This window comes from Amia ocellicauda, chromosome 4 (genome assembly GCF_036373705.1).
Source record: "Amia ocellicauda isolate fAmiCal2 chromosome 4, fAmiCal2.hap1, whole genome shotgun sequence".
Taxonomy (NCBI): domain Eukaryota; kingdom Metazoa; phylum Chordata; class Actinopteri; order Amiiformes; family Amiidae; genus Amia; species Amia ocellicauda.
In genome coordinates this window covers 19881718-19904951 of record NC_089853.1, presented here as the reverse complement: position 1 = coordinate 19904951, position 23234 = coordinate 19881718, and the positions used below count along the sequence as shown (strand labels likewise).

The 23234-nt window shown below is 41.2% G+C and overlaps 1 protein-coding gene across 1 annotated transcript in view; it reads right to left on the bottom strand.

Moving 5' to 3' along the window:
• Positions 1-23234, bottom strand: part of fam189a1 (family with sequence similarity 189 member A1) — a 127020-nt gene that overhangs the window by 9663 nt on the left and 94123 nt on the right. Inside the window, exons 4-7 of the mRNA XM_066701274.1 lie at positions 16531-16662; positions 5200-5307; positions 2876-3036; positions 254-389 (exon numbers count right to left, since the gene is read on the bottom strand). Of these exons, the coding sequence (XP_066557371.1) occupies positions 254-389; positions 2876-3036; positions 5200-5307; positions 16531-16662 (537 nt within the window). The remainder of the gene's footprint in view (positions 1-253; positions 390-2875; positions 3037-5199; positions 5308-16530; positions 16663-23234) is intronic.

Sequence of the window (23234 nt, the reverse complement as noted above, 5' to 3'; positions counted from 1 at the left end):
TGTTGCTCACAATTTGGTGCACAAAACAAATAAACAAAATAAAGATATGCTGGGAAAAAAAGTTTCAGATGCCTGACAACAATGCATGCTTTGCTATTTCATTATTTCAGCTCATCAGCTTGTCACCATGTCATGACAGTTGCAGAGAGGATGTCAGAGAGAGATACACCCAGGCTGGGATGCAGGCCCAGGGCAATGGAATTAAGGACTTTCTGTGCCAACTCACAGTAAGGGGCATCTCAGGGGTCCTCACCTGGCTGGCTGGCGTCTGACTCACCACGGCCTCGTATGGGGGCGGCAGCTCTGAGGGGTACAGCGTCCCAGGACTGTTGATAGGCACTCCATAGATGGCTGTGAACGGGGAGTGAGGGAAGTCCAGGTGCAGGCCTCTAGGAAATGAGAAACAACGCAACAGCAGCCATGAGCACATGGACCCCAGTGTCCCGCGCACCGCTGTACAATCATCACTCTTATTCTCACAGAACCTTCACGGCGACCTGTCATGAAGAGACATGACTTTGTGTACCTGTCTTACTTGTTAAATATGCACTGAGGCATTCTCTATGTTATTAAAAACATAAGAAAAAGTTACATTTTGCAAAACGTACAATACACTTTGCTCAACGAGGGAGCACACAAGAAAAGAAAAAGAAAGAATTGCGCTGGAGGTCAGTCTGATATATTAATCAAATTGTGTTGCTGTTGTGAATGATGCTAACCCTATACTTTACTTTCGAACCGCATACTGCTGCTGCTGAAACTGATTCACACTGGCAGCCCATCGAGTAGATATCCCCCCCAAAGTCGGGCGCTACACACTTGATCGCAGTAGGTGCCGGCAGCAAGCCTCTATTACTCTGTGCATTTGGTTAGAAAATTAATAATCCTGAAAACCTCAGATCTATAAAAATGCACTGTAGCACTTGGAGCCATACATTCGTGATGTATGCATTCATAAAAATCCTGGGATATACTAATCTATTTTTATGGGCTGGTGAATGAGGCTCCAGTGTGGCGCTCACTGTATCTTTATCTTTCTGCAGCACCGTGTCAGACTCTTTAAGGCTCTATCCAAAAGCAGTGGGTAGGCAATGATTAGCTTCTTTCTTGTACCTCTAGCAATATATATACTGTATATATCTATTGAAAAAAATCATTGTCCCTGAAAAGCTTTTCTACTTTAGCCTTTAAGAGGTGTACGCCATTGTGGCATCAGGGCTTCCAGGGTAATGATGCAGATATATGAATGATGGCTTCTGACACAGGGTTATTGTGTTTTGTCCGAGTCACACTGAGCACCAGTCAAACAACAAAAGCTCAAAGGGACAACCAAAAATATCAATTTCAGGCTTAATGGGTCATTTTATATTGCAGAAAAAAGAAAAACAGACAGTTGTTGTGAATTGACACTATAAGCTCTGCTGGACTGAGTGTGTGAGGAGCAGGGACTGTTTTTTTGAAAGTTTGAAGTCTTGGGAATTAAAAAAATATTACTCTGTGCACAATGATGTCACAATGCATTTTCCTAAATGCTACAAAGTTATGGAGATTTTACCCTCATTCACTATGTATTTATTGCCCTATTGACAAAGCAGCAAAACATGTTGTCAGCATGCTAAGTCAGCCACCTTTTATCGCTCACAATTTTGCAAGCTGCCTTATAATAGGAAGCTGAAATCAATACAACATTTACACAAGGCTGGGATATGAGTCGGATAGGCATCGTTAAGTTACATCTCAGAATGAATAGTCAATTTTATAAGAACTACAGCATACATAATTCATTATGCAAGACTTGATCAACCTTTATTTATTCTGTCTCTGTCTCTACATTAAAACTAAGAACTGCATTTTAAAGAAAGATACATTTGCTAGTGAGACAGTAAAACATACATATATACATACATTGAAAAATAAAAACAGAGTTAGTTCACAAGCTTGTTGAACACAGAAGCACTACTCTGTATGTAGAGGAGGACAGTAATGTTTAGCACAAAAGAAAAAATGAATCTATGTTCTCTGACAAAACACAGCATGATTATGTTAATCACAGCTAAGAGCTTGTCCATTTGTATCTGGAGAGAAATTAAACATAAAAGCAGGAATACGGAAATAAATCACAACAGCACTGACAGCAAGAAAGACCTCAGACAGAGGCGAAAATCAAGAAGCACAGCCTCTCTGACAGATGGAGATAAGGCCACAAGATCTCTCACTCAGTACTCAGCTTTGCTTTTGAAGAATCTGCAGCCGGAGCAACAGACACCTGGATGTTGCAGGGGGGCATGTATGGGGTTGGCTGCTCTCAAAAGAGAAGCGATTTGAGGTTGTATGTGTGCTGGTCAGAGTGAGGGGACCTTATGCTTTCTCCTGCCGTAACAGCTATACTTCACTGCCGATCAATCAATTGATTCATTTTGAATTGGTATAGCATCCTTTACAAGGTTGCCACAGAGGGATTCACAGACTAAAATAACAATATAGTATAGTAATTAATACAAAATTGAAAGAAAAAAAAACATTAAACACAGAGGAGAGAAAAATAAAAACTCTGGATGATAGACTGCTGTAGGAGAAAATAATTCTCTGGGGGTCCATGGCTTAAAGCCTAGGCCTAGTGGTTGCCTCCACTCCAGACAATGATAGCAGGGAAACCAGTAGCTCTCCCATTGCACAGAAAAAACCACAGCATTACATTTATAATTTGCTCGATGCACACCTCAAAATAAGGCAACAAATGAGCCTGACAAATCCACTTATGCAGTAGGAGAAATGTTGTTGGGCGAGACCCAGAAGGGCCCAGAGTGCTGTGCAATGGGAGAAGCAGACCGTTTCCCTGGGTGGGGCGTGCGATGCGCAGTGTGTCAGGGGTTACCTCTGTGCCTCCAGGACAGGGGTGCAGGTGTACTCGGGAGGGTAGTAGGGCGGGGGAGGGATCGGAGGAATGAACTCATCGAAATCCAGAGTCTGGTGCAGGATGGTGCCGTGCGGAGACATACAGTCTGGGTTCATAGACCGTGATCTATGAGGAATAAACTGAAACAACAAGAGTCAGTGGGGCGTTCATCACAGCAGCGGAAACTAAAGATAACGGTAATGGAGGGCAAGAAGTCCTTCGACTATATAATTCATTCATAAAAGGAAAAGAAAATTAAATAATAATACAAATGTAATATGTAGGTTCTAGGCTGCCATAATATTAATACATTTCAGAGGATCAGCAGCACTTCTAATGGCTTGCTTCCTGCATCTGAAACAGGCCTCAACACGAGCCAGAAACGAGCCTTTCAAATCGTAATTACAATCAAATGCAAAAGAAAACAGAATCAAAAACCCACAACTGAATCACAACGGAGCTGCGAGGAATAAGAGGAGAAGGCCGCGGAAAAAAAAAGAAACAAAAAACTAATCTCAAATTAAATTGATTCACTCAGAACTCGAGTGAGAGAGACGTGGACAGAGAGAGAGAGTGTCTCACTCTTCCCAGTCCTGAATAGTCTGAGCAGTTGGACACGGCCCTGGGGGGTACATACTGGAGCAATTAGCTTGTGACAATGACTGAGAATACAGTGGGTAACACAAAAATAATCAATGATCTCAGATAAGAAAAAAATACCGGTGGGGCCAGGTCCCTCTGTTCTTTTCTTCTTAAAATTGGTTTATTTCGCATTACCTGGGAGCTCAGGTGTCAGTTCTAACTGCCAGACAGCTGTACTGCAGTGCAGGGCATATGGCGGCATTATTCACACTGGACTGCTCCACGTGTTAAAGCCATTTTTTTATGTTTCCCCGGACTCTGTTTTAAAAACAACTCCTGCACACACTCTGACTGGCTTGCAGACCCTTATTGGAGCTGTTCAGGTCACTGTGGGTGCAACCTGGTTCAGCTGAAATCATTGGGCACAGTAACAGCAGAATGTCGAAACAGGAACACATCCACGGGTCTGGCATCAGCTTTACCAAACGCAAACACACACACAAACATATATATATATATATATATATATATATATATATATATATAAACATTCTACACACTTTAGTCTGAGGCATGGAAATACCCTACTTTAAGTCAGTAGTCCCCAGTCTGTCGATCTTGAAGCCTTACAGAGTAGATCTTCAAAAGAACTTGACAGCCTCCCCAAAGCCCCCACCCCATTCGGCTTGACAGCTTGGATACATAGATCAGAGGACTTTTGGTGAACATAAAGTAGATCTTCAACAGGAAAAGGTTAGGGACCACTGCCTTAAGTGATCTAATATTTAGAAAATGTAACTATTTATTTAATGGCTTTTATGGAATGCTGGTGATGTAATTAAAATAAGTATTCTATTACTCTGTTAATTAACTTTCTCTCTATATATATATATTTAAATAACATTTTTATCAGTAGTTTAGTGCTGCTGTCTCTCTAGCTCACAGCAAGCATTACTAAATGCTGCAGTGGACTTATAACAATCAGAGCGAAAGAACACAGAGGGACTAGTATGAAAGTAAGGTATCCTTCAGCCTAATTGGTTTAATCTTCCACACCAAGCTCTGAGAGGGAACCAATTCCATCCTACTCTTTCAAGCAGCTCGCCGCTGCATCCGCTGCGAGAATCAATCACCAGGCCTGGCCTTTAGAGCTGCCACTCACGTGTTTTAGAATTTATGGTGTGAGTCATGAATGTGAAAAGGATACTGGTATACAACATTAAACATGAATGCCCCCGTGGGTTTATTACCCTCGAATTAGAAGGTGTTGCTGGTGAAATATTCAGATACATTAAAAAAGGCACCGATTACATTTGAGCTCCCTGATCTTAAATAGTAATCATGCGGGAGGAACTTCTAACTGTCACCCATCATCAAGTCTGGAGTGGAAGTCAATCTTTTAGTTATAAAACCCTGGGTGTGAAGAGCACAGAGTCAAACATGTCATTTTGCAATATTAATCCCTCTGCCAATTTGAAAAATGTAGTCATGGTAGAGCAAATAAATGGCTTCAATCTGAATTATAAGCCCCTGCACCCCACAATTTTTACTATGTCTACAGTGAAGACAACCTAAATCTCCACAGCACAGCAATATATGCCCTGTAAAATTCCATTATTTAAAACAGAAAATAAATAGGGTAATGAATATGTGAAGGCAGAGTTCAGTCATTCCTTTTTTTCTTCTTTAAAAGCACAGAGCTCCAGTGAGAATCCACTCACCATCTGCAGGACATCAGTGGAGACCATCTGCATGCAGCACATAGCGGTGGCCAGGGCACACACGATCGTGGAGATGACATTTAGGGCACAGACACTGAACAGCAGCTCCTGGGAGACAAGTGAGATCACAGAGTTAGCAGCCATGCATTTCGAAGAAGCACCTGGTACCAGGATTCACAACGTCTTAATTGTGGGCTGTGACGGCTCGTCCTACCGGCCAGGGCCCTTGACACCCCATAAGGTCTCCACCACTGCGAAATCTGCCTGCCTGTGGACCACTAACTCAGCCGGGCTCTGAACCACATTGGGAGGAAAGGTGAGATTTAAATGCATGCTGAATTGGGAGTTTGACCTGGGAAACTTTATTTTGGTTTGATAACATTTTTTAAATGGTGCAGCACTGACTGACACAATAATGGCCCCAACCTCAGATAGTTCCTTTCCAGAGGTTCATGCACTTGTACAGTGCCAGACAAATGCAATATCCATTTAGCATAGATCTCTCGAATGTTTGTGAATGCTTCATTGGAAATGAAATTGAGCCACTGGTCCCAGGAGCTGCCTCCTTTGGACTTCCTGTTTATTTCTCTATGCCAGGGCTCGCTTGTAAAATAATGTGGGAAGGAAACAATATGAAAATCCAGCTGGGAATAGTGTGCTTATTTGTTCCAGCAATAAAATATACTTAAAGCCAGCAGCTATTCCCATGAACGCTTTAAAATACTAGTACGCTGCTTCAAAGATTACACATCACTCTGATAAACAAAGTCTTAAAGAAACACTCGCTCTTCTTCGGTTCATCACTGGTGTTATTAAGAGAGGACACTTTCTCCCAACAGAGGACCCTGTATTGTGGTTGTATGTGCTCTACAGGTCAGGAAAGGAGTACTAATGCAAGATCTCTTGAACCATGAAAATGGTTCTTGATTTGTCTTGAATTACACATACTACTGCGATAAGTATTTATTGAAACTTTCAAATAATCCCACTATTTTCCACATTTTTCATATATTCAAATACAATACAATATAAAAACTCTGCTGCCAAATATGTTTTCTTTTTTTAAAGAAGAAAAAAGGAGAACAAAATGCTTCTCTTCTCTAAGGAGCTTTTTAAGAGGTTTTCTGTGAAGCACTTCAATTGTTTCCCTCAGGAAGAGAAGACATTCTTGAATGTCAAGTGAAATAAGAAGACTCTGTACTCTGGTACTTCACTCCTGAAGTGGGCACACAGAAGTGTCATCCCAGGTCAACACAAGCCCAGCACAGCCCAGCCCAGTCAGGGGAGCTCTGGTATTTCGGATTAGCAGCCTGCCTTGTGAAGATCAAACACAAGCGTCTCTTACTGGGTCAGTGGGAGAAGAGGCATGGTATTGTCTTAATAACAGGGACCCCAGTGTGGGAAAACCACACTCCCTACCACTGAGATGAAAACAGGTTTGAGCACTAAAAAAAACAAATGCAATTCCAAATGTTTAATCCAGGCTCACTGCCTCCTTATATATTTCTACTTATACATTTACTTATTTATTTTATTTGTATTTATTTATTTCCAAAGGGATATTGGAATTCGCTCATGCCTGGCAGAAAGGGCATTATAACAAGAGGCACGGCATTGTTTAAATCTCATCCATGATTTGAAAATAAAGTCTATAGAGTAGTGGTGCGTACAGATAAGTTTGACCAGTATCACACATACCTTGTTGATACCTCTTGATTGCATTCAATTATTGTACTTTTCATTCTTATTTCACAACCATTTAAAATGAAATAATGAGCAGTAAAAGCTTTTTCTCCCATGAAATTACCCTTTTGCAGTAGATCTACTTTTTCCATTAGAATACATACGAAATTAATACGTAGTGAGAAGACAAGGCTACACTGCTGTTCGAGCCCGTCTACACAGCGCAGGAGACACCTCAGAGATTACATCTATTTTTCCATGCAATGCTTTTAAAATATTTAGGAACAGAGTATAATATATATACACTCACCTAAAGGATTATTAGGAACACCTGTTCAATTTCTCATTAATGCAATTATCTAACCAACCAATCACATGGCAGTTGCTTCAATGCATTTAGGGGTGTGGTCCTGGTCAAGACAATCTCCTGAACTCCAAACTGAATGTCTGAATGGGAAAGAAAGGTGATTTAAGCAATTTTGAGCGTGGCATGGTTGTTGGTGCCAGACGGGCCGGTCTGAGTATTTCACAATCTGCTCAGTTACTGGGATTTTCACGCACAACCATTTCTAGGGTTTACAAAGAATGGTGTGAAAAGGGAAAAACATCCAGTATGCGGCAGTCCTGTGGGCGAAAATGCCTTGTTGATGCTAGAGGTCAGAGGAGAATGGGCCGACTGATTCAAGCTGATAGAAGAGCAACTTTGACTGAAATAACCACTCGTTACAACCGAGGTAAGCAGCAAAGCATTTGTGAAGCCACAACACGTACAACCTTGAGGCGGATGGGCTACAACAGCAGAAGACTCCACCGGGTACCACTCATCTCCACTACAAATAGGAAAAAGAGGCTACAATTTGCACAAGCTCACCAAAATTGGACAGTTGAAGACTGGAAAAATGTTGCCTGGTCTGATGAGTCTCGATTTCTGTTGAGACGTTCAGATGGTAGAGTCAGAATTTGGCGTAAACAGAATGAGAACATGGATCCATCATGCCTTGTTACCACTGTGCAGGCTGGTGGTGGTGGTGTAATGGTGTGGGGGATGTTTTCTTGGCACACTTTAGGCCCCTTAGTGCCAATTGGGCATCGTTTAAATGCCACAGCCTACCTGAGCATTGTTTCTGACCATGTCCATCCCTTTATGACCACCATGTACCCATCCTCTGATGGCTACTTCCAGCAGGATAATGCACCATGTCACAAAGGTCGAATCATTTCAAATTGGTTTCTTGAACATGACAATGAGTTCACTGTACTAAACTGGCCCCCACAGTCACCAGATCTCAACCCAATAGAGCATCTTTGGGATGTGGTGGAACGGGAGCTTCGTGCCCTGGATGTGCATCCCACAAATCTCCATCAACTGCAAGATGCTATCCTATCAATATGGGCCAACATTTCCAAAGAATGCTTTCAGCACCTTGTTGAATCAATGCCACGTAGAATTAAGGCAGTTCTGAAGGCGAAAGGGGGTCAAACACAGTATTAGTATGGTGTTCCTAATAATCCTTTAGGTGAGTGTATATATATATATATATATCATCATACATAGTTGTTGCATTGTGTGCTCTTTGCTTCTTGTGGTTGACTACAATAATCAGCTTGACATTGTATCACACCTTTTCTTGTTAAGATCATTTTGTAATCTTTTACTGCTCGTCACCCTGTTGGCTAATAGTGTCTGAATGTGTGTCACCTTGGATAAGGGAACAGAAAACAATAACGGTTTAAGCAATAAGCTTTTTGCAGTGGTGAGACAGCACTACTGCTCTGTCTGGGTGTGTTTCTGAGGAGAGAGACCCTCTTGCCCATGCATGCCAGGATGTGCCCACTGAACTGCCCAGTATATTCTTCAAATGTTATCCTGCCCTCTTTAAATGTGTACAAGTGTAGTGTAATCAATATGTTGTTTATTTAGTTAGTATTACCGTAGAGCTCTGGCTGAACCCTTCTCACCACGGGAGAATATCAAATATAAGCATTTAGTTGTCTTTTTTTAAGCACGTCCACTTTCACCAATAGAACTGCTTGTTGTGTTATTTTTCATTAATCAGGCATACGCCCTTATACACAGAGATGACAGAAGCATGGAGTCTATTCCTTTTCAGGGTTACAGCCTTCAGAATTGAAGGTGTTCAGCGCTGAGTGTTCATCTCTCCCACATCACATCATCCATCTTAAATCCCCCTCACAGTCTGAACAGCTGAAAAATGAAATGCACGATTATCTGAGCGAGATGCAGATTAGAGCTATCTGTCGTTTTGCATAACCCACCAAACAACGGACCAGAACACTCCGGGACCCAAGCAACTGGGGTTAACATCCAATAGTGGCAGGGCTGAACTCAAACTGAATTTTATCCTGGAAGCCCTGCAGGTAGAAAGCACACTTGCACAGGTTACAACACGAGTTTGTTTGGATAATTGTCTGGGTCATTTGAATCTATTTTAATAATTTCAGTGCTTTTTTGTTGTTGACAAAAGCAATCCCAAAACCCAAGAGAGAGAGACATTTATATATACACACACACATATTTACATATTTATATATTTATATGTGTGTGTGGTGTGTGTCTGTGTGTGCACCTCATCCACAGAATGGAAAAATGAAGTCACAGACGAGAGGGGACTGAAAACTCAAACACGGCTGGCGTTCAGCAGAGCAGTGCCATTGTTCAGCCCTCGGAATGGGAATAAGTCAGAACCAGCTGAAATTAAGGCTCCGTAATTAATACATGTCATGTGGGAAATCAGTCCTTTTTCATCTCTTTAGATTAAAAAATTAAAAGGCATATAAAAGAAATACACTGCCTGGATTTATTATCATATGTCAAGTCCCCAAAGATAGATTTTTTACTTTCCTGTGTGACACATGTATTAAAAGCAATGCACCCACTTAACAAGATAAATTCCAAATGCTCTGCAGTCAAAGCACCAGCCAATCTGCAGCTGCAAAGGTGATTTTTGAGCACAGAGTGTGCAGTGAGAAGCACTCACAATACCAAAAATCCTTCCTTTCAGACTTTAAGAAAAAGCTTCATAAAGATAAAAATGAATGTGATTTTTGAAATTAAATTTAGATTTAGATGTTGAGATGTTCATGAGAATAGTGTGTGGCATCAGTCAAAACAAACTTTCCTTCCATTTCTTCTTGACATCCAATGGTGATGCATCCGGACAAAAACGCTGAATACTACACTCTGTCACTAGGTGTGCTACTGAGTTGATGAATCATTGTCCATTCTGTACAGCGAGGGGCAATTTTGCAAAATTAAATTGTTTTATTTATTATTTATTGTTTTCAAAGAGCAGGTGTCTAGAAAAATCCGAGCTAGGGCTGCTCTTGTTAGCATTTGCTTTGACTTGCATCTGTGAGGTTGCAGTGCTTGCTAATTATAAATCAGGCAGGAGGCACAGTGATTTATTACTGTTTCAGCACGCCCTTTTTAAAAGAGCTCGGCTTTGGCCCCATTTCCATGCTGGTCTGAAGATCACGGTGCTACTGTTCAATCTTGCATGCACAAGCCAAATTAAGTTATTTATTATTTATTATTATAGGTTTCTCATCTCTCTCTTTATCACTACATGTATATACATATGTGCAAATTAGTATATGTCTCTGTGATCCCTCTGGTCACAGCATGAAGTATTTATTCTCACGATGAGTGACGGGGAGGGAAGGTAGGCCTGATAGAGGCTGTGATTCTGAGACATCTCTCAGAAACTCGCACATATGTGGAAATTAGGAAATGAGCAATACAGTCCCAGCGCACATGACCATTTTACTCACAAGCTGATCGATAACTTAAAGGGAAACCAGGGAAGCGGTTATCCTCTCGCTTTCGGGCCCTTGAAGGCTGATTTTGTCGGTGGTAAGGAGGCAGTGCATGTGATACCTGCTCTAGCTCCCACCAGTTCCCTCAGATCAAAGTTCCCTTTTCAGAATTCACCCAACAGACATTCCTAGTGTTTCCCCTCCGCCCTGCATCTCCAGTGTCACAGAGTGTTTGTGCTGTGATATCTGGATAACTGTAAAATTGTTGTAAATATATATACACACATACACACTATAAAATACAAGACGAACTGAGATCCCCGCTGTAATCTGAGGGTGCCACCACATCCACATGTAGGCATGCAAACAGTGTGGATGTCTTGGTGCAACACAGAGGAGACGAAGCTCACCGTTGCTACGCACAAGTCCCCCCACCCCCCACCCCCAAACGGCCATGGGTCAAACTGCAAGAAATTAAAGATTGCAGGAAGTATTCTGGGGGAAGGTGATATGACTCTGCCAGTCATGGAATTACAAACAGACTGGCAGCTGAAAAATTATCAGAAGACTGAATCGCTAACCACAAGGTCTAGGTAAACAGCACATGGCTGGCCTTTTTCAATCAGGTTCCCATTTGTGCAAGTTGACTGGGGAGCACCTCCTGTGCTGCAGGCATTTCAATTCCTCCCTGGGTTTAAAAGACAAATACACAGAGCTGTGTGTTATAGTCTCTCCCAGTACTCAGGGCTCGCTTGGATGGTGTTGTAGGAATTTACAGGAGACTGAAGTGAAAGCCTGTAACCGCACGGTCCTCACTGAGCTCCCCCCTCCTCACCCCAGAGGAACTGTGAGACGCACAGCTAACTCTTACCAGAGGGGGGCAATTGTCCCCACAGTAAATCATTTGAGTGTTTTAGAAAAAAAAAAAAAAAAAAAAAAATATATATATATATATATATATATTATAACACACACACACACAGAAATCAGGACAAGCCAGGACAGAATCTGTTAATCGGCTTTCTAATTTACATACAAGCTCTCCACATTTATTACAGATAAAACCTCTTCAAGGGATATGAAAAAGGAAAGAAAGAAATTAAGGTGAGTAAAAAATTCTGACTTCCTCCTGTTCATGACATTAACAGAGCATTCGTTTATATTGTGCCAGTGCTGTAAGAAAATAAATGTATATAGTCAACACATCTGCCTTACAGATGTGAGTGAATGTATTAGGTTCTTCTGGGTGACTTCCATTAACATATTTACATAGTGATTTGTGTCAGAGTTGTAATGGTAATGACTTTAAGGAAACTGCTAATGGGGCATGCACCCAGCGCACCTTGCCTTCAGCAAGTCTGAGGTTACACTAAAGCATTGTGCAGGTTGCGGCTTCTGATCGCTGCTAAGCGTTCTGGGATAAATTTAAATCATGACTTGCCATCAGAAGTGGTTGCGTTACATGTTTAACTGCGCAGAACGAGCAGAGCCACAGTGGGTTACAATAAGAAACAGAACAGCAAAAACTACTGTAAGACGACATGTGAAATAAATGAACAAAAAAATAAAAAAAGTTAAAAAAAAGGTGGTGGTATATTTTATTTTCTATTCCTAACCTCCACGGCTTCTTGTCTATCTTTAAGAACAGCGGATTGGCAGCAGCCTATTATCTGTGTGTCAGACCCTTGTGAGTTTTGTGTCTAATCACTCATCACAATCCTCTGCCAAATACTTCAAACAGGAATACTTAGAAATGTAACTGATGCTTTCCTTCAGAGCAGCTTACTGAGACTTTTTCAGGGAATTATGCATCAGCAACTGATGCTAAGGTGTCACTTACGCCCCTAACAATGGTATTTAGAGGGAAGTCTACAGACAGCAACATCACATAAGAACTTTCTGATCTTCTTGCTGGCTGTTTATGTTTTACATTGCCTGGAGGGGAGGCATCCACTAGGCCTAGGCCTTAAGCTGTGGACCCCCAGAGATTGATTTTCTCCTACAACACTATCATCCTGTAGGAGTTTTGTTTCTCTCTCCTTTGTGCCTAATGGTTTATTTTTAAGTTTTGTTTTAAAGAACTGTTATATTGTTCCTTAATTCTGTGAAGCACGCTGTGGCAACCTTGATAAGGGCGCTATAACATACAAATTGATTGATTGATATATACTTCAATAAAGAGGATTAAGTACATGCTCAGGGGAACACACTGTATGCATTTACTTTACTTATACAAGGACCACCTAGACTCCATATCTATACTCCCTACTGCAAAAAACATCACATACATACATGCAGACACACCGTATAAACCTTGGCATCTAGCTTACATATAAAATAAAATATATATTTTTTCATGGTCCCTGACTGAACGTTTCTTTCCAAAGCAAAAGATCTCTTGCTGCTCCTGCTGTCCTATTATCTGTCCATGTTCTCAAATAACATTTTACTCTGTGTTTAAACTCATTATTTGTAGTATAAAAAAAACCCGTAATATGTGATTGTAAAACATGTCTGTTGATTCAGCCTCTTCCCAGAGGTGCAACGGCCACATTGCTGTGGCTGGTATTTGCAGTTATAAATGAACGATAAAATGAACACTATGCCGGCGGTCTCCTGAGCAGCAGGAATGCAGAACAAAGGGCTTCTGCTGAGGGCCTTGGGCAGACTCCTACAGTGCGCACGCCAGACGGACGAACAAGCAGAGGACACACAAAACACTCGGACCAGCCTCTCCTCTCTTCTCCGGGTTCAGGTTCCTGGCAGCCCACCGCTATCGTGTTGGGCCTTGAAAGTGGTCCTCATTTTTATGGGTGACAGAAGGATAAAACCTTGTTTCAGGCAGATTGGCTACAACAGCACAGCACAGGCCTGGCCCACAGGGGGGACAAGAGCGGGACTCCCGGCATCACTGATGAAGTACACGTAGCAGCAGAAAGGATTAAAATGATATTGACTTTGTATGAATGCGTAGGCAGATCGCATTATATGCGGTAGCCTACAGCTGAGACCCCGACACAAGGCCTGAATGTAAATTAGTCGAGTGAATCTGGGGTAGCTGATAAGGCAAAAGGGTTCAGCAGCTCCACTATCTCTGAGTGTCCCTCCGATGATTAAGGCTCCTAATCACAGGGACGCGTTTGTTATCTCAGACAGCTTTTCCTTCATTTCACCAGTGCCCCATTGTAAAGTTCAAGAAACCTATCAGTCTTCGCACACTCACACCGGCAAAGAGGCGCGACTCAAGTCATCTGAAGAGGGAGAAACTCAAAAGCAGGAAAACCTTGTTTCAGCCCTTTTCCTGCCTGAGCCAATGTCCAAGTGTTTAATTAGGACTGCTTCTCTTTCTTTTCTTTTCCACAACACACAATGACAAGCTGTTTTCAGTTTTTAAGCATTTTGAAGCTACCTATCTGAGTCACACACACAGATCCTTTCAAGGAAAGGGGTCAGGTGATCAGCTGGGGGCATATCTCATTATAAGAAAAATAATAATAATAATAATAATAATAATAATAATAATAATAACGCTCAATATTAACCTTTTCAAATTTGCTTTGATTCCGATGTTGCCTGTTCTGGAAAATTATTGTGTACTTTTCTTTATTAAAAGAAATATTTATGAGTAGAGGACCCTGTAAATTTCAAACATGGATTTTCCACATCTGCATTGAATAACCTCTGAAAAATACAGTTGCATCTGGGGAACAGATTTGTAGTCGCAGAATTCTCGGCACTTAGCCTGACTGCATATGTCTCTCTTCACAAAAAACAGCACAGAGAAATCTGCCATTTAACTTCAAATGGTCTCCAAGTAAAAAACAGGGGACACACTTCAAGGCACACCCATAGAATGTGGAAATAAAATATTATACTTCAATCCCCTTGGCAATAGGGAAAGATCATTTAGACACAAAATAGACAAAATAACAAAACACACTAGACACAAGGACAGCATAAACTGTGATAAATGAACAAAAAAAGATACAGGAAGCTCTGTAATAAAAAAAACAAAGAAAAAAAAGGTTTCAGGGACAAAGGATTTATAGATCAATTTCAAGCGTCATTCCTGGTCTAGATGACTAACATACTGTATGGTCTACGGTAAAGACAACAGTCTCCTTTGTCTCCCCCACACTCTGTAGATGATTTCATACACATTCATTTTAATTTAAATGATATTGCTTTTTATTTTATAGCCCTGCATAAAAAGTAACGGAACGCTGAGTAACAACACTTCCTGCAGATGAACTCATCAAGCGACGTGCAGACGGGCTGCCAATCATGTGGAGAGATCTGTCTGCATAACTGGGAGTCCGTGTGCCGTGACAAGACCCAGGACTTTTTGACATCCCGGACGGGTCTGCACCCTGGGGTTTAAAGCGAGGTAATCTCTGCCACTGATTTCAAGTCAGAGCTACTTGGTCAGGAAGGCAGGGTCAGCAGAACGCATGCAGCACCTGATTGAATGGATTTATACGGCAGATATTTATTACAGATGCATGTCAGCTGAACAATATGTGTGTGTTTTATTGCTAACAATCGCATGTAGTGGCGCTGTAGAGGAGGACCTTTAAATGACAGTTAAACGGCAGGCAAGTCTGTAGCAAAAGAGAACAAAGCAACAGAATGAGTCAAACCCAACAGTCTGCATTTCTCCACAGTTAGATTTTTGCCTCCTTACACCACCCCTCAGTCAGCCTCTTGTTCCATCATTTTGATTGCTTTACTGCTTTGCATTGCATATAATTATAGAAGCATCCTACATTTAATTAAAATGTATTGGGACATCTTAGGGCATCAACAAACTAAGAAATATGAAGTACTGGTTGCATAAAAAAAAACAGGACTTGACTACTTAGCTCTAACCAGGGAAAAAGGCAACATTAATTTAATTTCTTAGTGAAATTAGATTCTATTTAAATTAAGCAACTCCCAGATCACTTAATAAAGTCTTATAGTAGCCATTAGGAAACATATTTTATGAGCTTCGATAATAAAAAATGAGACATTTTATGATTCCTCTGTAAACTTATACATCATTTTTGAATACTTTAATTTGGTCACTGATGCTTGATCTTAAATCAGTGTTTCCATAAACACAATGAACATGTTGTAGAGCATCTTCAAGAGAAGTGATAAAACAAAACAGTTACAACAAAAATGAATTAATCTGCTAGTATTAGGATAAAAGCTACATGATATATCCATTATTGTATTCATTCTTGATTCATTATCTGTATGACATGAGCAGAAATCAGTCTGCAACAGCTTTCCAACAGTCATTCTTTGTGGATGATTTTATAGGTAAACGCACACTTGTCCCATACATCTGCTCATATAATGCCTATTGAACATGTAGAAGAGCTTACACACATTCTAAGCACAATATGTGTTGTACATGACCGTGTATAAAAATAAGTGCTGCTCATGGAATGAGGACTGTCGTTCTTGTCTTCTGTAATATGTAATGAGTGTTTTCTATATTGTTTTCCTCTCCTTGGTTTTGTCGCTCATGGCTTTGTGTGCACTAATGCCTTTCTATTAATGGCAAACCAGACCGAGCTTAATGACAACGAGCAGAGTTGAAAGCCAAAGGAAGGGCTTACAGGGGAATTCAGAGGCATAACCCCAGAGCACAAAAACCAGCTCTGAGATCATCAGGTCAGCGGTAATGAAAGGAAAACGCGTGGCTGGCAATGAATGTCTCACAGACACGTTGGACATGTATCTTTGCAGACAAGAGGCACAGAGACGTCCTGGGGAGGCACACGTGTGCCGGCGGGCTGTGCCGCAGTGGTGTGTGTCTGTCCTATGTGGTAAAAACAATGTGGAGGTGCGTAGGGGAGGACTATAGCAACACAGACCCACCTTGAGCCTCAGTCGGATGGTATTGCACTCTCTCAGGGGGTTCAGCTTGAGTGTCTCCCCCAGGTTGTTGCAGCCGGGGCTCTGATGCTGCAGCTCACAGCACACGCACACGCCATCACTGTCAAACTTGATCTGGGAGGGAGAAGAAGAGAGAGACACCCTGAGCAAACAGAATGGGAGAGGTGGGGTGGGGTGGGGTGGGGGGGTACATGGGCTGTGACAGACTCATGATGTTTGTGGTTTAAACAGGGCACATCGTCCTTCACCCCCCAACTCAGGCCTGTTTTTATGGTTTTTTTTTAATCCTAATCCCTTGCTTTCAAAGCTCTCTGAGGCTGCCGAGTCTTTTGTGCATGTGGAGAAACAGCTGCGGCCTCTGCTAGAGGGCCTAATGCAATCTATACCACAAAAAAAAAATGCTGCAGGAAACGCACTTTGGCAGCTCAAGATGGCTTGACGGACATTTCGGTATCTAAAACACTGTGCGGGCTCCTTTTTGAAAAGAGGTTCTGTCACACACGGTTTACCTGCTAAACTGCAACCCAATGTACAATCATGGCTCTCCCCAATAAAAAAACAACCACTTTCTGTACACAGCATGGACGCCTCACTCTTGTAAAATGTTGCAGCATTACAGAAACCAGACACTAGAGAATTCTCCTGTACTTAAGAAACACTTTGGTGGAGTAGATTCGAAGTTAGAATTTACTGTTAAAGTAAAGATGACAGGCAGGCTGCTAGCTAGGTTTGGCTGCACGACTGTATGTTCATGAGAGGCTTTACAGCAATTTACATTATCACCAACCCCTAGCTGCATGAGATGTGTGCATGTTTTATATGCAAGGGCTATCTATTTATTTATGAGCTGTAACAAATGAGCTGAAAACTTAAGTGTGGGCTTCAGAAGATTTGTACAAATGCCCGGACTGCATACAACCCTCACACCATTGTCAAGTTTACAGAAATTACACTTCACCCCCAGAATGCACCACTGAAATTGTGAACCCCAGGACCATTGCTACACTGTCTGATACCTTTATAATAAATTGTTTGTAATAAACGTCATTAATGGCAAAGGTGGAGATGAGGACAGTTTGAAACAGCTGTCAGAATTTACTATGGATGCAGCCTTTAAAAGGTTACAGCTATAACTAATGCTATTGATTTTCTTATCTCTCCCTCTCTATATATATTCTTTACTAAATAAGGGCAAGAAAGAAAAAAATACATTATGTAGAGCAAATCCTCATCACAAATCATCAATTTATCAATTTGAAGGGTGTTAATAAACATAAACCAGGTGGCTATTAGTAGAGAGAATGTAGTTTCAGAACACAATAGCAATCTCCTTCCAATAATGTTGCATTCTGTAAAATGCGCACTTGAGATTAGAGAGAGGGACCGGATTAGCTTTCTGCTGCAGGGGAGAAAAGAAAGGAATACTTGACTTGCATTCCTCCATGGGTATTCAGAAGAGGTGTTTCACTTGCGAGTTCACGCGTGTGTAATCTGGCCCTGCTTTAGCCTCACACGTAGGAAACTACTTGGGCCAGAGAACTTATCCTCTTAATAACAGACTTGCACATTGTCCTCTTCTAATGATGCAGTCTAATCTGCTAAACTTTTATCTTTGGTGCACTGTTACCATCTGTCCTCTGAGGTACTCTTCGCTCCCACAAAGCCACAGTTGAGTCTCCAGCAGATGGTTCACTTTGCATTTGAAATGAGTCTAAATGAAAGGATTCTGACTGAGAGTCCAATGGAAGCAGTAGAGATTGTCATGCTGTTAAAAAATAACTAGGCGTAAGTTAAGAAAATACATTACATAAATCAAATGAGTAAATATGAATGTCTGGTGATACAAATTAAGTCTAGAGAAGTCTTTCCAAAGCATTTGCCCTGAGAGTTTTTTTTTTTTTAAATAAAATATTGTAAAACAAGCAATCCAGCAACCAAGGCAATTATTTCACCCTGGACTCCATCTCTACCAGAAACCACACCTGTGAAATCCATTCTCTGACATCTTCAAAGGGGACAGGCATATATTTTGGGCTTGCCAGGCACTTACAGGATGCCCCCAGAGACTCTTCCCTTCATGCCTCTCTCCAGAACAAGAACAGCTCTGCCAGCTCAAGATCGGCACTTGGCTTTGTTGTAACTTCATTGTGCCTGCTGTCTGTAGGCCAGATGTCGCCGCAGAAGCTCTGCCATTGCAAATGCAATACAGGACCTCGACTGGAGTCTCGTGTGTGGATCAGACAGAGCAGAGGGACTGTGACCTCTCTGCCAGGAGATGTGACCCTCTAAACACAGCGGAGTGATGAGAAAGTGTGCTGGCAACAGACACCGATAATAAATAAATAAAGGCATAAATAAATAAATAAATAAATAAATAACATAATTAATCCATGAATCTTCTGGCCCACAAGCACCATGCGCTGACATTTCCAGTTCACAAAACAAGGCACCTCCACCATGCAAAGAAACCCACTTGAATAATTAACACACCCTGGCCCTGTCACTGCTCTGGAATATTAATGTGCTGCAAATGGCAGACAAGGATCACCTGGAGACACGGTACAGAATGAAGGTGAGGTGCCCGTCTGAGCCACGGCAGCCCGAGTTCACCGTTTAATAACGTGGCAGGTATTCATTAAGAACTTTGCATTTCGGCTGCAAAACACACATCAAATGCCACAGAGCAAAGGGCCTCAAAGACCTCACTTATCAGCTCCTGCAATATGCTTTCCACAGTATTCACTCTTGTTTCAAACCTCACTGCTTTGCATTTGAAATAATGGCCTACAGAGTAAACACTGCTTCTCCAGGACTGACTTCTCTTCAGTTCCCAAATTTGATACATTTGAATAACACTGACCTTCATACGTGTTCAGCCTGTGGAAACACATCTAGGACATAAACTTAGCATAGAGAGACCAAAGGGCGGTGGGCGGTGCTTTATTTAATCTCAACAGATTTCGTCTCTATCTTTTGTGCATCTGGGTGAAAGTTTAATGCTAAAATAAAGAAGTACATAGAGTAGAGATAACATTTTAAAAACAAAACAGAAAAATCTAATCACCTGAGGAGGCATGTGGTAGTCGCTGGATATGTTAGATTTGGGCTGTATTTAATGTGTCTGATAGTGTGGAAGGAAGTGTAGTTTCTTTCCTGCACACCCAAAAACAGACAAACACCGAGGGGAAGTCGTTTTTATCTGGAAACAAATTCGTATGAACTTCTCAAGCATCTGCAATGACTCGCATGGTTCACAGGATGTCTGAAAAGTACTTCAGAATCTTAAGATGAAAATATTCAGATGACTATAGTCTTTATATATATATATATATATATATATATATATATATATATACACCGATCAGCCATAACATTATGACCACTGACAGACACAAAAAAAAATGCTGAAAAAGTGAATGCTGGTTTTGATAGAAAGGTGTCAGAACACACAGTGCATCGCAGTTTGTTGCGTATGGGGCTGCGTAGCCGCAGACCAGTCAGGGTGCCCATGCTGACCCCTGTCCACTGCCGAAAGGGCCTACTATGGTCACGTGAGCATCAGAACTGGACCACGGAGCAATGGAAGAAGGTGGCCCTTTCACCTAATGAATCACGACTTCAAGGTGTTGACTTGGCCTCCAAATTCCCCAGATTTCAATCCAATCGAGCATCTGTGGGATGTGCTGGACAAACAAGTCCGATTCATGGAGGCCCCATCTTGCAACTTACAGGACTTAAAAGATCTGCTGCCTATGTCTTGGTGCCAGATACCACAGCACACCTTCAGAGGTCTAGTGGAGTCCATGCCTCGACGGGTCAGGGCTGTTTTGGTGGCAATAGGGGGACCTACACAATATTATGCAGGTGGTCATAATGTTATGGCTGATCGGTGTATATACATTTTATGTAATGATGAAATAATATATGCACATTATGATGAATATCCTGGAAACCCCTGCATTGGAACTTCTTAATTTCCTAATTTCTCATGGATGACTCATGGGATTAAACTCATTCACTGCAACAAGATTCACACAAAAAAAGTGCTACAAAGGATCATAGGAAAACGGGAAGGGTGTCTTTGTTCAAGCACAGCTTTTTCATTAACTTTTGAAGAAACGAATAAAGAAAAGCAAAAGGTAATAGAGGTCAATTGAATTGGGGGCCACTCTCATTAACATTTCAGCTCTCGGAGGAGGTTTTGCAGGGTGTGTGTGTGTTTATAGGTGGGGAGGGTAGTTCATTTAATATGTAAATCTTTTGCCAGTTTCTCAATTAGAACCAGCAGCTGTCGCATTTGCAGTTTGTGAGCCAAGGAACCTCCCAGTCAGTCTCGGCCTGGAGTGGAGGTCAGGCTCCTGCAGCTCGTCTCCTGGTCTCTGGCTCCTGGAGATCTTTGATCGATAAAGACCTCTAAGCTGCCTAAAACACCTGAAGGACTGGATAACTCAAGTATGAAATAAAGCAGCATTTAACCTTAACTAGTATATTGACCTAAAGGTGAGGGGAGTTTGTGCAAACAGACTTCTACTGAAGAAACAGCAAAGGGCTAAACTGAGTAGGCGCCTTGATTCGCCTGCTGCATCTGGCCACTGGTTTCCTGTGTTAAAATAATGTGTTCAAATGCAAAGTCATCCATTACCTTAAAGACAGGCGATGAAAGAGAAACAAAGAAAGAAGAACATGTGTTTCATTTGATTCTTTCACCTTCACAATGTTTCCTTTGCCCTTTGAAAGGATGGCGTTGCTAGGTGTTCTGATTCAGATCTTTTGAATGTCAGTATTGATGGCAAACCCCGTCAGAGGTTTCCTGCCATGAAAACATCTTTATTCCCCGACTGCATTGCTCCTGCACCGCGTCTCTCAGCTAATCTGCACACACAAGCATCATGATAACTGTCTATAAAGTTCAGGAGCTGCAGCCGAGAAAAAGGCACAGTCAGAAACTTGAGATCATCCAGAACTTACTCTGTGGCAGCCCAGCTTCTTGCTAACATGTGGGAGGATGATTCAAAATCTTTTTGAATAATTTTTTTTTTTTAGGATACTTACTGAAAAATCTCATTCATAATTTTGGGGGGGAATTAACACACACTATTTGCATAAGTAAAATATTTTAAAACAATTCTGTGTATTTGTTTAAGTTTATATATACAGGTATACTTCACTTTGCATGAGAGCAATTTGCTAACAGGGTCATAAAAACAATGAATTAATGGGGATTAACGCACAAAAAAGACCAGTATGACTTCAGTGAATAATGACAAATGATCACCCTGCTTTTGTCAAATTTCTGATATTAGATTATGCATTTTGTTTTAAATAAAATTAGATTTTTAAAATCCCTTTTTTGCAGTTCTTTTCTCACAAAGCTGTACCTCGCATACCATCAGAGGCCCTCCTGATGAAAGCTGACGGATAATTAACACTGTTTTTTGGCACTTGAGTTAGGGAGTTAAAAATAGACTCTAACAATGTCTTACAGAAGGGTGTCTGAGTGAAGGATCAGGACTGTGGGACTACAGTAAATGTGCCTGATTACAGACTTTGCCTAAATTGATTATTTATGCAACCAGTCGGCTTGGTTACATTTTGGGCAACAATACAATAATTTGTGAGTGCCGTGTGTGCCTCTCAGAAGGGTCACAGTAATTGCTGTAGTAATGTCATAGTTATGTTACCATGAGAACAGGACGCCTTTGTTTACAATTATTGGTGCATTTGGAATGTCTCGGCAGAGTGGCATAATGAGTTCTGTGACAGTTTTTGTGTGTGTTTTTTTAATGATCAGTCATAACCAGATTAACACAACGTCTGGGATCAACAAGGACATGATTCTCAAAACTCAACTGCAGATTGTCGACACAGGACGAGAAAGAATAAAATACAACCATCTCACCCACCACTACCAGACACCCTTTTCATAAACGCCATCACAAGGCTAAATGTTGTTTAAGGACCACAATAAAAACAAGAATATACATATGAGGTACCGATTGTAAAAGTCAAAGTGTAAACTACTCTATACCTTACTTCCAAAAACAGTGCAACATTTTTCCCAAGGTACATGTAATTAATGTAACTGCCACAAAGGCATCTAAATTACACTAAAGTATATATTTTCTTCCAAGCTTCGTGCAGAGCTATGTACTTTATATGCACTTTGGCAAAGGAAAATGCCAGCCCTTCATATTCCTTCACATCTCCTGAGACAATGATTATATTTTGCTTTGTGGTATAAACATACGTTCACATTATTCCAATTAGAAGTGAAAGGTATGACTCCCGTGGAAATAATATATTCCTGGGCTCAGGCTTCCTGAATTAAATTTTCTTGAGCTTGGACATGTGTTTGAATATTGCTCTTGTTACACACTGTTTCCTTGTAAAGCACCAATAAATGAAGATGTATGAGATTGTGCAAATCGGAGGTGATGTCAAGCTGGGATTTCACATCCCCGACTTGACATCTGACTGTATGTCATTAGATGTAGGAGTCTGAGAGCTTAGGCAGACTGCACAAACCTGTAACTTAAAGTATTTAAGATTACGTACCATCTCACCATTATTGTACTGTGTAAACCATAGCTAGATAAGATGTCAGTACGCACACTGCATAATTAATAGGATTCAAATTTACGTTCTTGTTTTTAAGAGAAACAACCTTTAGCTGAATCAGCTCCAGA